This window comes from Bombina bombina, chromosome 3 (genome assembly GCF_027579735.1).
Source record: "Bombina bombina isolate aBomBom1 chromosome 3, aBomBom1.pri, whole genome shotgun sequence".
NCBI classification, from domain to species: domain Eukaryota; kingdom Metazoa; phylum Chordata; class Amphibia; order Anura; family Bombinatoridae; genus Bombina; species Bombina bombina.
This window is the reverse complement of record NC_069501.1, coordinates 1,003,602,397-1,003,619,161: the sequence shown is the minus strand read 5'-3', so window position 1 is coordinate 1,003,619,161 and position 16,765 is coordinate 1,003,602,397. Positions and strand designations below refer to the sequence as shown.

General features: G+C 36.0%; 1 protein-coding gene across 1 annotated transcript in view; it reads right to left on the bottom strand.

Moving 5' to 3' along the window:
- Nucleotides 1-15,650, bottom strand: part of NAB2 (NGFI-A binding protein 2) — a 67,384-nt gene extending 51,734 nt beyond the window's left edge. Inside the window, exons 1-5 of the mRNA XM_053705517.1 lie at nucleotides 15,637-15,650; nucleotides 14,138-14,945; nucleotides 11,358-11,491; nucleotides 8,691-8,742; nucleotides 2,686-2,800 (exon numbers count right to left, since the gene is read on the bottom strand). Coding sequence (XP_053561492.1) covers nucleotides 2,686-2,800; nucleotides 8,691-8,742; nucleotides 11,358-11,491; nucleotides 14,138-14,945; nucleotides 15,637-15,650 — 1,123 coding nt within the window. The remainder of the gene's footprint in view (nucleotides 1-2,685; nucleotides 2,801-8,690; nucleotides 8,743-11,357; nucleotides 11,492-14,137; nucleotides 14,946-15,636) is intronic.
- Between the last annotated feature and the right edge of the window lie 1,115 nt (nucleotides 15,651-16,765).

Genomic DNA, 16,765 nt, shown 5'->3' with positions numbered 1-16,765 from the left:
GCCGGGGGGCGGAGCCAGCAGCCAAAGCAATAAGACGTGTATCTAGGAGGCTCCTGAGTTTGCTTTAACTTTATTTAATTTTATCTAGTTTTACTTTTGTGGAACAGCATTGGGATACTGAGCTAATACCAGGTATCTCAGGGGACTCGTGTAAAACATCTGGCTGACCGAATAAGGTGATCACACTGCTATACAGTTGTTTTTGGAGAAGCAGCAGGCTGCAATTTCCCTTTGACTATGGGGGAAATCATCTGCGCCACTCTACAGACCCTATTTGCCGACTATGAGAAATGGATCCTAAATAGATTTGATGGCTTGCTCACAAAGATTGAAGCAGCGCAAGTATTAGGGAACTGTATTCCAGCCGAGGAGGAGGGAAAGGTGAATGCTGATGAGAAGCCCAGAGCTCTACAGATAAGTGCCGGGGATTTTTGTGCGGTGACTGATCTCCCTGAAATGGAGCGACTACAAGATGGAAGTGCGGGAGGTCTTGCCGAGATCTGTGAAGTGCTGGTCCTGCTGGATCACCATATGCTGACCCCCGTGAGAGATGATTGTGAGACCGGGAGGCTTCCCTCCGATAGAGGCGAGCTGGAGAGCCATACCGAAGATTGCACCTGGAGGTATTTCTTGGTTGCTACTACAGGGTCGAGTGTAGGCGGTAGAGCGGCCGGTTTTCGTGAGGGCGCTCCTGTTGATGTCTGTGGATCATTGTCGGCCTCTTGCCGTAGCACTGCCTTGGAGATTCTCATGGTCTGGGGCCTAATGAGGTGCTGCGCTAGCGGTTTGCCACTGGTTCTTACCTTTCTTATGACAACCCTGCAGCCTGATGGTCTTTGGCTCCCTGAGGCAAATATAAAGGCTGGAGTTGGGTGACATTCTTGCTGTAGTGGAGGTTACTAAGCGCTCACATTACCAACAAATTTGCTACCACCTAAAGTTTAGCTCATGGACTTATTAAATAATACTACTATAACTGTCGCTGAGAAATCTGCATTCATGACGATTATTATCTGAGATTGTGTGGATTTTGGGTCTAGACCCTCTTGATGTATCCCCTATGTGTAGAGCTGTGGGACTTATCAGTGACAGTTTTTGGGTTGTGTACTTGGCTAACTATTTACAGTTATGTTCCTTTATAAGTTCTCCACTATTTTTCCTTACCACACTGCTGTTTGTTTTTGCCCTATTATGGCATTTTCCTACCAGCAATTGCCTGTTCTTGCTTGAGAGGGTATCTCCTACTATCAATATGTCATAGTTTTAATGCATTATTTTTGCCCAAGATGTGAGTTTGGTCTGTAAAGCATTTCCTGGAGTATTTATTTTCCTTTTTTTATATATATTAAACCCAGTCAATATACAAGTGTACAGTAAGGTGCGCTGCTTATATGGTTAATAGTTTAGTTTAAGACAACCCCACTGCACATAACTGTGAGTCTATTATAACTAGTATCCTCCTGAGAGTGCCAAAAGATATGCAGTGTATATTATTAGTCAGCAATGTCCCATCTATTATATAGAAGGGTGTTAACCTTTATTGTTTCAGTAAGGCCCCATATACGAATAGATTCATAAATCGATTAACTATATATTACATTGGTAACTGCGATGGGTGGGGTGATCCCACACTCATGAAAACACTTGTTCTGTTACTATTAAGATGCTGCCCCCATTGTAGTGCTCTGCTCCAGGTGCTTTTAAGGTTGAGTAAATTAGCAATGCCCGATATACTATTTCTAACTTATCCCCCGCCCCCCCCCCCCACCATTTCTGTGCGGATAGGGATGAATCCTTCCTCCTCCGCATTCCCTTTTGGCAGAGTTAAGCAGTCTCTGCCTAACCCGAAGAGCCATGATTAGGTTTTCCCCTGCATTTCTGTAAAAAGGCTCTTGGGGTTCTAAAACACAGGACATTTAACCTTGTTTATAATTTCCTGGCTCCCTTAAGATAATCCAGGATAATAATTTTTTTAATACTTATGTTTTTATAGTTGTTCAGTGTTACTATATAACTATGTTTACAATTGCAACTGTGGACTACTCTGGCACCTCACTTTTATCAACTGACTACGTTTGAAGTGGACTGAACTCCATGGAGCAAATTCAGTGCCTTATGCATGCCTCTTTCTTTCTGATAATGTATGTCTAATCCACAGTTTGTCTCTATTCCATACACGCTGAATCTGCACTTCCTACTATTAATTCATTTAGCATGTCCTCAATGGCTCTATATAATTTCTGGTCCCACGACTGGACCTGTTTGTTTGGGGACACTACGAACCTATAAGAAAAAATTATGCAAAAAATTAGGTGCCTAAATTGTCTTGTCATGTCAGAATAATGTATGATGTGAATTGTAACCTGTAGGAAACTGTCTTGTATATGCTATTTTAACCTCAACAAAACAAAAAAACAAAAATTCTACTTAGCCAGTCACCAATTTACAAGGTGTCCCAATGTTGATTGGTCCTAACACTACAACACTTTGCCTTTATGAGCTGAATCATCCCTGCTTCTCATTTTAAAATAAACTCCCTGGCTTTATATGTAACTCCCATACACTGTCATGAGTACACCCGAGCTTGGGTAAGGGGGCTGTTCTTTTTTTTATTTTAAATATGAATCTACAAAGTTTGGTTTAGCACATCATACAAAAATGGAGTCTCATTACTGTAGATCTCACCTTGTAAGTGTCCATCCACGCTTTCCCCTGACATGCTGCTGCTGTCCTCTTCCAGGGTGGGTCGTGCCGGTGTGGTCCCACTTTCTGATTCGCTCTGAAGTGGCAACTCTACAGCCTAAATGGAAAAAAGGACATTATTATATCCCTCAAATCTCCTTGCCCTAGTTACTTTTTCTTACTTCATGAAAAACACATATTCATGTCTTAGTTCCACTATTTTACCCCAATTTACTTACAAGAGTCTTAGTACTTCTAAAAAGCTTTTGTGTTTTGTATACAGTGTTCCTCAAGTCTAGTAATCAAGAACCCATATCAGGACAGATTGTAAGAACTTTCCTACTTGTGCTGATTAGTTGCTTAATGACTGAAACTTACAATTAAACACTTAATTTGGATAACCCTTTAAATCTGTCTGCTAGGAATACATTAGGGGGTCAGTTTATTAAAGTCTGGCGGACATGATACACTGTAGCGTATTATGTCCGCCAGACATCGCTGAATTGGGACAACTTACGCTGTCTGTATTCAGCATTCCACAAGCAGTTCTGGTGAACTGCTTGTGCAATACCACCCCCTGCAGATTCACGGCCAATTGGCCACTAGCAGGGGGTGTCAATCAGCCTAAAGGCTTGCGCGGAAACAGGGTACATTGGCCGAATTTGGCCAATAATAAATTGACCCCTAAGACTGCAATTGACAAACACTATAGTTATTTTATGCAGCAGAGATATATTATATTAACATCATAATTTATGTTAAATAAGATATGTCATCTAGCTTGTGATGTCATTAATGATGTTACAGGTAGGTCATAAATGATGACATTTATATAGTTATCGGTTATGTGATTTGTGATGTCATTAGTGATGTACTTTGTAATGCCATTTTTATTTATAGTAAAACAATTTAATGCAAAATGCTAGCTTTCTAATTTCTACAAATATGACCAGCTTGAAGTTTGAAAATGCATAAGCAAACCACAAGGGTTTAAAGTGACACTGAACCCAAATTTTTTCTTTTGTGATTCAGATACAATTTTAAGCAACTTAAACTAATTTACTCCTATTATCAATTTTTCTTCATTCTCTTGCTATCTTTATTTGAAAAAGAAGGCATCTAAGCTAAGGAGCCAGACAATTTTTGGTTCAGAGTTCAGACCCTGGACAGCACTTGTTTATTGATGTGCGAATTTATCCACCAATCAGCGATAACAACCCAGGTTGTTCACCCAAAATGGGTCTTGCTTTTCAAATAAAGATACCAAGAGAATGAAGAAAAGTTGACAATAGGAGTAAATTAGAAAGTTGCTTAAAATTGCATGCTCTATCTGAATCACAAAAGAAAAAATTGGGTTCAGTGTCCCTTTAAGCAAAATCCTAGAAAATGCTAATAATGCATAAATGTTAATGTGTTTTTCTTTTTAACTGCTTCACAAGGTTTTTTTCCACATGGTTTCAAATCTGATTAATTCTAATCATCTTGAAAAATTTGCTCTATCTTCAAAGTATTTTTATGATTAAAATAGAGCATGCAATTTAAAAAAAAAATATTCTAATTTACAACTTTTATCAAATTGACTTTGTTCTTTTGGTATCCTTTGTTGAAAACCAGGCACATAAGCTTAGGAGTGTGCACGTGTCTGGAGCACTATATGGCAACAGTTTTTCAAGAATGTTATCTATATGCAAGAGCACTCGATTGCAGCACTATTTCCTAGTTATCTCTTCAACAAAGAATACCATAGAACAAAGCAAATTTTAATTTTTTTTTAAAATGTATTCTCTTTCTGAATCACAAAATATTTTTTTAGGGTTTCATATCCCTTTAACACTTCCTATTACCAACAACTTTGTAGTCCCTCAATGAACACCAATTTTATATGATAGTTTGCTGTTGTCTAGACAACAATTTGTAGTCCGTTTTATTCCATTTTAGACAGCCCTGAGAAAATATTGTTTTCAGCTTGGCTGGCGTTGGCTTCTTTTTCTATGACATTTAGATCATTGGAAGCATATCTGTTTGAATTAGTTAAAGGGACAGTCTAGGCCAAAATAAACTTTCATGATTCAGATAGAGCATGTAATTTTAAACAATTTTCCCATTTACTTTTATCACCAATTTTGCTTTGTTCTCTTGGTATTCTTAGTTGAAAGCTTAACCTAGGAGGTTCATATGCTAATTTCTTAGACCTTGAAGCCCACCTCTTTCAGATTGCATTTTAACAGTTTTTCACCACTAGAGGGTGTTAGTTCACATATTTCATATAGAAAACACTGTGCTCGTGCACGTGAAGTAATCTGTGAGCAGGCACTGATTGGCTAGACTGCAAGTCTGTCAAAAGAACTGAAAAAAGGGGTAGTTTGCAGAGGCTTAGATACAAGATAATCACAGAGGTTAAAAGTATATTATTATAACTGTGTTGGTTATGCAAAACTGGGAAATGGGTAATAAAGGGATTATCTATCTTTTAAAACAATAAAAATTCTGTTGTAGACTGTCCCTTTAAGCCACCACAATTACATATGCAATTTAAATTGAATGCTAGATTCAAAATGATATGCAACATAATTTCAACTGAGTATTGATTTATAATTCTCTTACATATACTTTAAAGGGATATTCCAGCCAAAATTAGACACCACATGGGTGCATTACGGTATTGAACAGAAGCATTTTTGTAATACACATGCATTAGCAAAAATGCTTCTAATAAAAGCTATAGCACCGTGCACCAGCATTTTAAACACAGCACTTGCTGAGAGACTTACTTGCTGTACTATCTGGTAATTACTCAATTTGTTAATTGCTGACATGGTACAAGACCCACTGATTATCTGCACAGCTGCATTTTTTTAAAATGTGGGTGCAGTGACAATATCTAGATATGCTTCACATGCACGTGCAGAGAAAAATGTTAACACTAAAACAGTGATAACTTTTACTTGAAGAATTTTTGACAATACATTTATTTTAAAAATATGTTTCTATTCCCCTTTATCTATAAAGAATACAGAACACACTTCCCATAACTCATGGAAACAAATGTGTATTGAATTCTAATAGTAATCTCAGCCCTACATGGGTAAATCCATACAGATTCTTATATTTTTGTTTATTATCCACATGAAGGTTTATCAGATTTGTTATCAAAATATGTTATAAAATATGTGAAATTATCCCCTGATATGCTTCAATTAGATATAATTGTGTGTGTTGCTGCATTGGCTTTTTTGTCCCATTGCTTAAAAGATAATAATAGTTGGAAAAATGTTCTTATTTTTAGAGCATGTAATTTTAAGACTATTGACCCTGCACTACTGTGTGTTTAACTCCTGCAACAGAGTTAAAAACATAGTAGAAGTACCCACACAGAGCATTGTTAGTCCAAAACGGAAACCATTGCTGATCCAATCAGAAGCACTAGCTCCTCGTCTAAGATGTGCAACTAGCACTGGTGATTGGATCAGTGGTGGTTTCTGCTTGAGACCCGCTGTCCTAAATGAGCCAATGAAAAAAAAAAAAACATTTATGTGCATCCACCAATCAGCAACAAGCTCCCAGCAGTGCTTTGCTGCGCCTCAGCCTACTTAAGTATTCTCTTTAACAAAAGAGAACAAAGAAAATTAGATAATATAAGTAAAAGTTGGTTAAAATTGTATGAACTGAATCATGAAAGTTCCCCATGCTCAAGATAATGAATTACTAGGGATTTATATAGGGGCAGCCTTCTTCTCTTGCATCCACTTCTTTTTGTATAATGATACCATCTTATTTGCATTAGATGCTTTTTTTTGTTTTGTTTTTTTTATCTACAAAATACCCCTAAATCCCTTTTAACCTCTATTAAAGAGACAGTCTAGTCAAAATTAAACTTTCATGATTCAGATAAGGCATACAATTTTAAACAACTTACCAATTTACATTTATCATCAAATTTGCTTTGTTCTTTTGGCATTTTTTGTTGAAAGCTAAACCTAGGTAGGCTCATATACTAATTTCTAAGCCCTTGAAGGCAACCTCTTATCTCATATGCATTTTGACAGTTTTTCACAGCTATACAGCAATAGCTAATGTGTGCCAAATAGATAACATTGTGATCACTAGAGATATACAGGGGAAAAAAATGTTTCAGATGAAAATTTCATCCTGAATATTCAAAGAAATTTGTTTCCCAAAATATTTGTTCCCTGCACTATTCAGTTTTCATTTAATTTAAAACAAAAACAAATTCACATCTCTAGTGCTCCCTCCCGTGGAGTTATTTATGAGTCAGCACTGATTGGTTAAAATGCAAGTCTGTCAAAAGAACTGAAATACTGGGGCAGTCTGAATTTATAGAAATGACATATTAACAATAGCTTTTACAGAACTCATCTAAGCTGTATAACAGAATGTTTTACACAATCAGTATTTATTAAAATTAGACTGGACTAAGGATCTGATGATCAAAGATTCTCCTGCTTGGAGGGAAATTATAGAGCAGACGACTTCCCTTACTGAATTCTATAAGAATGAAACCTTACAAGCTAACTGATTAACCCCTTCACTGCCAAGAATTTCAAGCAAGGTGTAAAGCTGCAGTTAGCGGCATTGACAAAAAGCAATGGCAAAGTCATGCATGTCTGCTATTTCTGAACAAAGGAGAACCCAGAGAAGAAGCTTTTACAACCATTTGTCATATGATTGCAGTAGTTGTGTGTAAATAATTTCAGTGAGAAACCCAAAGTTTGCAAAGAGTTAACAATTTTTTTTATATGATTTGTATCTGGTGGCCAAATAGTGGCATAAAATATACCAAAATGGGCCTAAATTAATACCTTGGGTTGTCTACTTTAAAAATATATATAGTTTTCATAGGTAAATTAAAAAAAATCAATAGTTCTATTTCTGTTTAAATGGAGTGATAGCAAAAATGTTAAAAATTCTCTGGTACTTTCTCTGGGCAAGTTTTGCTCTGAAATTCACGATAGTGAAGGGGTTAAAGTTTTAAGCTCTATCTCAGTCATGAAATAAAAATGTTGGGTTTCATGTCCCTTTAACGGGTGAGCACCTAAAACTTATATAAATTCTCAATTTCCAGCAAAAACAAATTAGACTAAAAATGCTATCATTATAATTTAACTTGTATTTGCCTCAAGTTTAGCATATATTACTACTTCTCTGTCAGATAAATATTATGCAGTGCTAGATCGCAATGGGCTTGAATATACTTCACATCCAGAAACGCAGGAAACACCCATTAGAGAAGTATAGCAAAATTTGCTAAATCTTGTAAGGGATCTTGCTGTGCTGCAGGTAGGGATGGACAATTTTTTTGCAACATTCGAAAAATGAAATTAATTTTTGACACATTTATTCATTCGCTTCAAATTTCGAATTGTAACATTCGTTTAATGTAATAGGGTTTTTAATGCTTTCTTTAAATGTAATATTCGATTTGAATTTTCCTAATAATTTGATTTATATTATTCAATATTTGAATTTGAAAAAGTTGAATCAATATACTTGTAGTAGTACTTCTAATGCTCTCTTTAAATCTAATATTTCAATTATACAATATTCAAAATAGAAACATTCTATTTGATATATTTGTATCTACTATGTATCAATTTACTAAACTTCCTACCCCATGAACTAATGAACTTCTGAATAGTATTTGATAAATCGAATGTTACATTCAAAATTTTGAATGTGGATACTCACTCTAATCATAAACATTCGAAAATGAAAGTAACATCCAAAAAACCTGAATAACATTCAATTACCGAATTTTAATGGAATTTCATTCTTATCAACATTTGATTAGTCAAAAAAATGGCCACAGGACTATCCGTTCTACCAAACGAGTTACACTTTCAGCACATTCTCCAATCCTTAGCTGGAAGATCATTTTATACAATCTTATCTGAGCATAGAGCTTTAGATCATCAGGCCCATAATAAGATATACTTGGTTATACTGCTTCATATTTTCCATTCCCAGAGATGCCAAACTTCCACAATTACCTCTTGCTTGAGAAGGTTGGCCTGCAAGACACCTATTTCATCCACATTTAATCTGAAAAAATAAAACAGCATCTCTTAGACCAAGTACTGTAGTAAAAAAAAAAACATCTTGGACTGCATTCTGTTCTTAAATATTGGTATAATTGTATATCCTTAGAATACTGTATAAACAGCTCTCTAATAAAGATATGGGTTAAAAAATGACTTCTTCTACTCTGTGATTGGCCTCTTTTACAGGATAAATAAAAAGAGAGAAGCGCTCAACCTGGGAACGAACAATAGCATAATAACTTGTTCTATGGCAAGTTACCACCCAAGAAGCAGCCTCTTTTTGCTCAACATGTCCCTTTCACAGAGAAGAATTTTCATGTAGCATATCAGTCTGATCCTGACTTAACAGTACAGTCCAGCCCTGAAATACCTGGCAATCCCTCTCTGAACGAGAGAAACGGCAAAACCCCAGACGTACGTTTCGGCCTAATGTGGGGCTGGACTGTACTGTTAAATCAGGATCAAATTGATATGCTTCAGGAAAGTTCTTCTCTGTGAAAGGCACATATTGAGCAAAAAGAGACTGCTTCATGTGTGGTAACTAGCCAAAGAACAAGCTATTATGCTATTGTTCATTCTCAGGTTGAGTGCTTCTTACTTTTTATTTATGCAAATTATGACTCTTAGGGAAGTCTCCCTAAGCGTGGTGCGGGAATCCAGACGTGGACCCGTTGCTCAGTGTGTCTAGAGGGATATGGCTGCACCTCACTTACAAGGCCCACAATAGGCTGAAATGTACGTATGGGGTTTTGCTGTTTCTCTTGTTCAGAGAGGGATTGCCTGGTATTTCGGGGCTGGATCAGACTGATATGCTACAGGAAAGTTCTTCTCTGTGAAAGACACATGTTGAGCAAAAATAGGCTGCTTTTTGGGTAGTAACTAGCCATAGAACAATCTATCATGCTATTGTTCGTTCTCAGGTTGAGCGCTTCTCTCTTTTTATTTATGCTCTTTTACAGGATCCCAGTGCTGATCTTTTTGAATATGGGCCTCTGATTGGCCTGTACATAGAGTAGACACACCAATCGGCAGCTCCATATGCTCCATAAAATAACAAAAATGTAAATAAAATGGTGAATGCAAAACACTGAGGGGAAATGGGGGAGGCAAAATGTGAAAGTGGTGAAAAGATGGAGGAAGCAAGATAAAGGTTGGGAAAGAAAAAAGAAAATAGAAGAGAACATGAAATAAAACAGGTGTGAATGGAAAGAGAAAATAGTAGGAAAAGGATACAAAACACCAAAAAATGGAGATAACAGGAAATTTGAGGAAATGTACTGCAAGGGTAAGAGGGAAAGAATGAGGAAAGGTGATAATTGACATTTAAAAAATCCGACATTGAAGGTATTTTGGGTAATTTAGTCCAGGGTGAATCTATTATCAGTCTAGATTACAAGTGGCGCACAACTGATAACACGCTGTGCATTATTTTATGCTCAGCCTAGCACAATCAATAACACACAATTAGTTAAAATGTTTAACCTAAGCATTTTTAATGCATCTAATACTTTTATGGCACACCCTATATTTTCATTGGGTGCAGTAGTAGGGAGCATTGTATTACTACAATACTACTACTAATACTACTTTCTCCTTTAGCCCTTTTGAAAATCAGGTATTAAGGATTATCGCAGCTATTGTGTATTCAAAACCACAGAAGAATGTTTGCGCTCCATCAGCTTTGTGCTCAAGACTTGAATTTTAGTGGGGCCTCTCATAGAAATCTATCACCTGAGGGAAATTACCCACCTGTACTACCCACCTGTACTACCAACTAATGTAGCGCATTATACTACTGAGTGCATTATAAAAATTCACCATCAGCTCGTAGTATGCAGAAAAAGGCAAGCAGCGATATTTACACCCCCTTACCACTTGCATTTTTGCACTCAACTTGTAATATGACCCATTGTTTATAAAACTTATGTATGTAATATTAAAAGTGTTAAGCAAATAACAATATTTTTTAAAAAAATATTTCCATTGCTAGTATTAAAAACATTATACACAAAAGATAGCTTTTAAAATGACATATCACACCAGCAAAATTATTCCTGTCTATACATAGGCCTCTATTTATCAAGGTCTTGCGGACCTGATCCGACAGTGTGGATTTGGTCCGCAAGACCTCGCTAAATGCAGAGAGCAATACGCTCTCCACATTTAACATTGCACCAGCAGCTCACAAGAGCTGCTGGTGCAACGCCGCACCCTGCTGACTCGCAGCCAATCGGCCTCCAGCAGGGAGGTGTCAATCAACCCGATCGTACTCGATCGGGTTGATTTCTGGCGATTCCTGTCCGCCTGCTCAGAGGAGGCGGACAGGGTTATGGAGCAGCGGTCTTTAGACCGCTGCTTCATAACTTGTGTTTCTGGCGAGTCTGAAGACTCGCCAGAAACACGGGCTCACAAGCTCCGTATGGAGCTTGATAAATATGGGCCATATACTCTTTATTTCATCATAGAAAGTGAATGTATGAAGTTCTAATGAAATATTTACAATAAACTATTTACACTAGTTTTTATTATGATGTATATAGTGGTATTTATTGCATTCAGTATAACAGGTATATTTGCAGAGAGAACACGTGCACAGTAAGAAGCCACTGAACTCACCGAGAACATTTGAGAGATGCCAGATAAGAGCTCTCACGGGCAACCTGCCTTGCAAGAGAACATAGCTCCACCCTGCGCAGGAGCAAAGTGTTATCCTTCATACAGCACTGCGCTGCCGCCTCATTTACTGTCAGCTGCAGGTTCAAAGTTGAAGAGATATTAGAACAAAATTGTATTTGTAAATAAGTAATACCAGTAGGGTTAGATGCATAATACACAAAATGTACTTCTACTCTTCCCAACTTATTATATGTGACAGCAATGATCTAAGGTGCCATCACAAGCCCACATTTTCATAGAGCCCAACGGTCTCTGAATTCACCTTTCTCTCTTCTAAAAAGGCATATTGAACTGAACACACCATGCTCACTAAGTCCATCAAGCTTTATTAGAAGTAAGCAAGTTGGGGCAACAAGCTGCCAAATTTCTATTTGTTGACGTTGTGAATCTGCACAGTATCCTAACAACTGAGTAGGTGAAAAAAGATGAACACTGATTGGTTGATACCACTGCTGAAGGCTGTTAAAGGCATGGTTAAAGGGACACTTAACCCATTTTCTTTCATGATTCAAGTAGAGAATACAATTTTAAACACCATTCCAATTTACTTCTATTATCAAATTTGCTTCATTCTTTAGATATCCTTTGTTGAAGAAATAGAAATCTACATGGGTGAACCAATAACACGAGGCATCTATGTGCAGCAACCAATCAGCAGCTCTGAGCATAATTAGATATGCTTTTAAGGAAAGTATATCAAGAGAGTGAAGCAAAGTAGATAATAGAGGTTTATTAGAAAGTTGTTTAAAATTGCATGCTCTTTCTAAATCATGAAAAAATAAATAAATTTGGATTTCATGTCCCTTTAATGATCACAGCATCATTTGCTCTGTCTGGTTGCCTACTGATGTCATGCTAATAGCTTGTTCAATGAAAAACAGAAAAGATGAAGAACGCTTGAAAAAAGAATAGTACTATTTCTACAAGGAGTATGGTGCTTTACAGTAATGTGTATAGGCTAACAGTATGCACTAGCGATGGGAGAATGTGTTTATATTCGACTTCGAATGTTAGAACGAATGTTATTGTAGAAATTCGATTTACATAATAGAATATTGATAAGAACGAATATTCTTAAAAAAAAACGATTTTCGAATGTTATTTACAGTTTTCAAATGTTACATTCGAATTCGAATGTCACTTTCGAATTCGAATATTACATTTATAAAAAACAATTGTAGACTAGAAACACTATTTCGAATTCGAATGTCACATTCAAATCGAATATCACATTCAAATCGAATATCACATTCAAATCGAATATCACATTCAAATTTGAATATTACATTTATAAAACACAGTATTAGACTAGAAATACTATTTCGAATTTGAATGTCACATTCGAATCGAATATCACATTCGAATCGAATATCACATTTATTAAACACAGTTGTAAACTAGAAATACTATTTCGAATTCGAATGTCACATTCAAATCGAATATCACATTCAAATCGAATATCACATTCAAATCGAATATCACATTCAAATTCGAATATTACATTTAAAAAACACAGTATTAGGCTAGAAATACTATTTCGAATTCGAATGTCACATTCAAATCGAATATCACATTCAAATCGAATATCACATTCAAATCGAATATCACATTAAATTTGAATATTACATTTATAAAACACAGTATTAGACTAGAAATACTATTTCGAATTTGAATGTCACATTCGAATCGAATATCACATTCGAATCGAATATCACATTTATTAAACACAGTTGTAAACTAGAAATACTATTTCGAATTCGAATGTCACATTCAAATCGAATATCACATTCAAATCGAATATCACATTCAAATCGAATATCACATTCAAATTCGAATATTACATTTAAAACACAGTATTAGACTAGAAATACTATTTCAAATTTCAATGTCACATTCAAATTCGCATATTACATTTCGAAATTGAATGAATACGTAGCTAAACATTCTATTATTCTAACAAATATTTTCGAATTTTATTGAAAAATTTGAAAATGAAAATTCGAAAATAGAATGTTAGAATGCTATATAAACATTCGAAATTCGATTAGAACGAACGAATGTATAAAAATTCGTTTTAAATTTCGAATTTTTAGAAACATTAACCCATCCCTAGTATGCACACTGTGACCACTGTTTTTGCTATTCCAAGCTCTAATGTTATTATAATATTTAATTTATGTATTTTTGTGGGGTTTTGTTTTATATATAATCTTTTCTTTCTGCTCTGTTTGGATTCATCAGCTTTGCTATCTCTCTCAGTGCCTCCTGGTAACCACTCCCCCTTGTTCCTTAATAAAGATAAGTTGTTATTATTGTATTCTTTCCACTTTATTTAATCTTTCTTCATCTGTTTAGCATGACTATTTATCACACTGTGATGTGAGCACATGGTATTTTCAGTAGAGTGATAAACAGAGCAAGTATGAATGTATTTGGGTAGGTTAATGAGGTTCATTCATAGCTGGTGACTTAAAGACATGGGATACTGATGGCCTAATGTCACTACCTACATCTAGACCTTGATCACTTGTGCATAAATATATAATGTACCATTAATGTTCAGCTCTATTTTCTCCTATACTTAAATGAATAGAAGATAAGCATAATCCATAAATAGCATTTTTTATCTGCATCTGAAAAGGCAACCATATTTTCAGATAACATCAACAAACTCAGATATCCTATTCTAGAAGGATTAATAATGTAATAACATTTTTGACCTCATGTATTGTGAGTCGCTTTCCTTCTCGTCTCTTGGATTCACACCTTCCATAAATAACACTGTGCCTGCGGATCTCTCGCTCCTTCCTCTGATCTCCATCACTCATGTTAAAGATGTGACCCAGTGAGCGTCCCCATTTCTTATTAAGTTTTAGCATGGAGTGGGCCTCACTCAAATCCCCCCGAGGCAGCCCCTTCATCAGCCTTTCTACACTCTCTGATATCACCTGTACCATCTCTGCTTCAAGCCTTTTTCCTGGTGGTCCATATAGTGCCCCCCTTCCATCTTCCTCATCATCAATATCCTCTTCATCTCCATCATCGGTTTCGGGTGAAATTTGGGCTGTCCATGTTTTTCTGTCTAGTTGAGGAGATCTTTTTCCACATTGTTCACGCTGTTCAGGATTTCCAACATTTCCTGGCCTATTATTTTGTGTATCAGATTGATTGGGATGTCCATTGCTTAGCCTTACTCCTCTTCCAACAGTTTCAGATATTTTGAACAATGGAATACTATTATTAATTGGGACACTACTCAAACATGGCTGATTAAAAAGACCTGGGTTGGTTGCCCAGTCCCTCAGTGCCTTTTGAAGCCGTCGGACATGTAATGGTTTTGTTGCCATGCCAACCAAAGACATGATTTCCAAGAACTCATCCTCACCAGCTTCACATAGTTGCTGAACATCGTCACCTCCCTGTTGGATGAAAGTGTCATAATAGCTAAGCAAGTTAGCTCGTTGTAGGACACGGTATAGCTGCAACTCTCCCAAGGTGCGAGGAAGAGATGTTGCGTCTGTGCTGGCCCTACAAAAGAAAAAAATAAGCCTGTTAAACAATATAAGTATATGTGTTTATATGTAAGTATATGATACACATTAGCTAGTCCAGTGTTAATTTTTAGATAACCATTTGCTCTTTGTGCTAGAATATGTCATACTATAATGCATTCTCTGAACATGATCTCAATGGAATGAGAAATATATTGGGATATTCTCCTTAGAATCATAGTGCATAGCAGACATGCACAGAAAAAAAATGTTTTGAACAAATTTTTGACCATAAAAAAATTATTTTGTTTTAAATATTGGCTGATCTGGACAATATTTTTCAATCATTAAAATAAAATTCAATAAATCCTTATTTCATATGGGGAATGTTTTCAGGGAAGTAGTGGAGCCCCTGAACAGCAGGTTAAACTTAAAGGACCATTAATTACAAGAACTGCATAATCAATAAATGCATAATAAAGACAATGCTTACTCTATATTTCAAATGAGCAGTAAAAAAAATGTATGGCAAATTTTAACATTTTCTTCCATTTTCCTGACCCTTGTAACATTTGCCAGCAATCCAATGTGAACTTAATAGGAGTTGGTTCCTCAAAAAAGTGTGCATATAAAAAGGCAATAAGATAATAGAAGTACAAATAAGGAAAGGGGTGCAGCATAATATATCTTAACTCAACCGATAGGAAAGTATAAGATTATCAACTCACTCTGTGTAATACATCTTAGCAGAAGTCAATGCAAACTATCTAGAGAAATAAGCAGCTCCCCAACTAGCTGATCTCTGGTTCAAGTATATTGGCATCAAACAGCAGAATACCAGCATCCTACCTTTGTGTGTCTGGATTTGTGCGTAGATGGGGATTTTTGTTACGTTATGGAGGATTTCTAAAACTTGTAATGGCTGCATTAGGGAAATTGATGCATTATGGCCCATAACGCTACAATCTGAGTCATGACGCACAACTCGTAATCTAGCTGAATGTTTTTTCCTGGCATTCGTTGGTTTATCCATTAGTTCGTTTATAAGGTTAGATTTTCATAGTTTTGTTCAGGCTTATCAGTCTTATCATTGTATGGAGGGATTTGCAGGCTACTCCTTTTGAGAATGAGAATAAGGTTGTTTCTCTTGCCAATTTCTTCTTATTAAAGGGACATTATACACTCATTTTTTCTTTGCATAAATGTTTTGTAGATGATCTATTTATATAGCCCATACAGTTTTTTTTTAAAAAAATGTATAGTTTTGCTTATTTTTAAATAACATTGCTCTCATTTTCAGACTCCTAACCAAGCCCAAATGTTTTATGAGAATAACGTCAGTTACCTACTTTAGCTTGCTCCTGTTTGTGTAAAGGGTCTTTTTATATGCAAAAGAAGGGGGAGGGAGTGTCTTATTTCCCACTTGCAGTGGGCTTTCCAGCTACCTTTTCAATAGAGCTAAACTGAGAGCTTCTAAGTAAGTTTTTAAACATTTTTATACTGAATTTTTATATCAGTATCTGTGCATCTTATTCTTTATAGTAGTGTCTATTATATGCAGTTATATGAAAATGAGTGTATACTGTCCCTTTAAGCGCTTCCTATACTGTCAATGGATATCACAATCTCTGTAAACATCTCTTATATTACAAGTTGAAAGTTATGTGTTGTGTTCAAGCCCAATCTAATGTGTAAAGAAATATAAAATATAAAGCACAAAGTGTAAAACTCTCATGTCATGCAGTGCTTGTCTCTCCTTCCATACGGAAATTCAGGGAATGCCCCTTAGAGAAGTATAGCTAAATTTGACTGTCTAGAATCTTGTAAAAGATCTCACAGGACTGGGGGGGGGGGTAT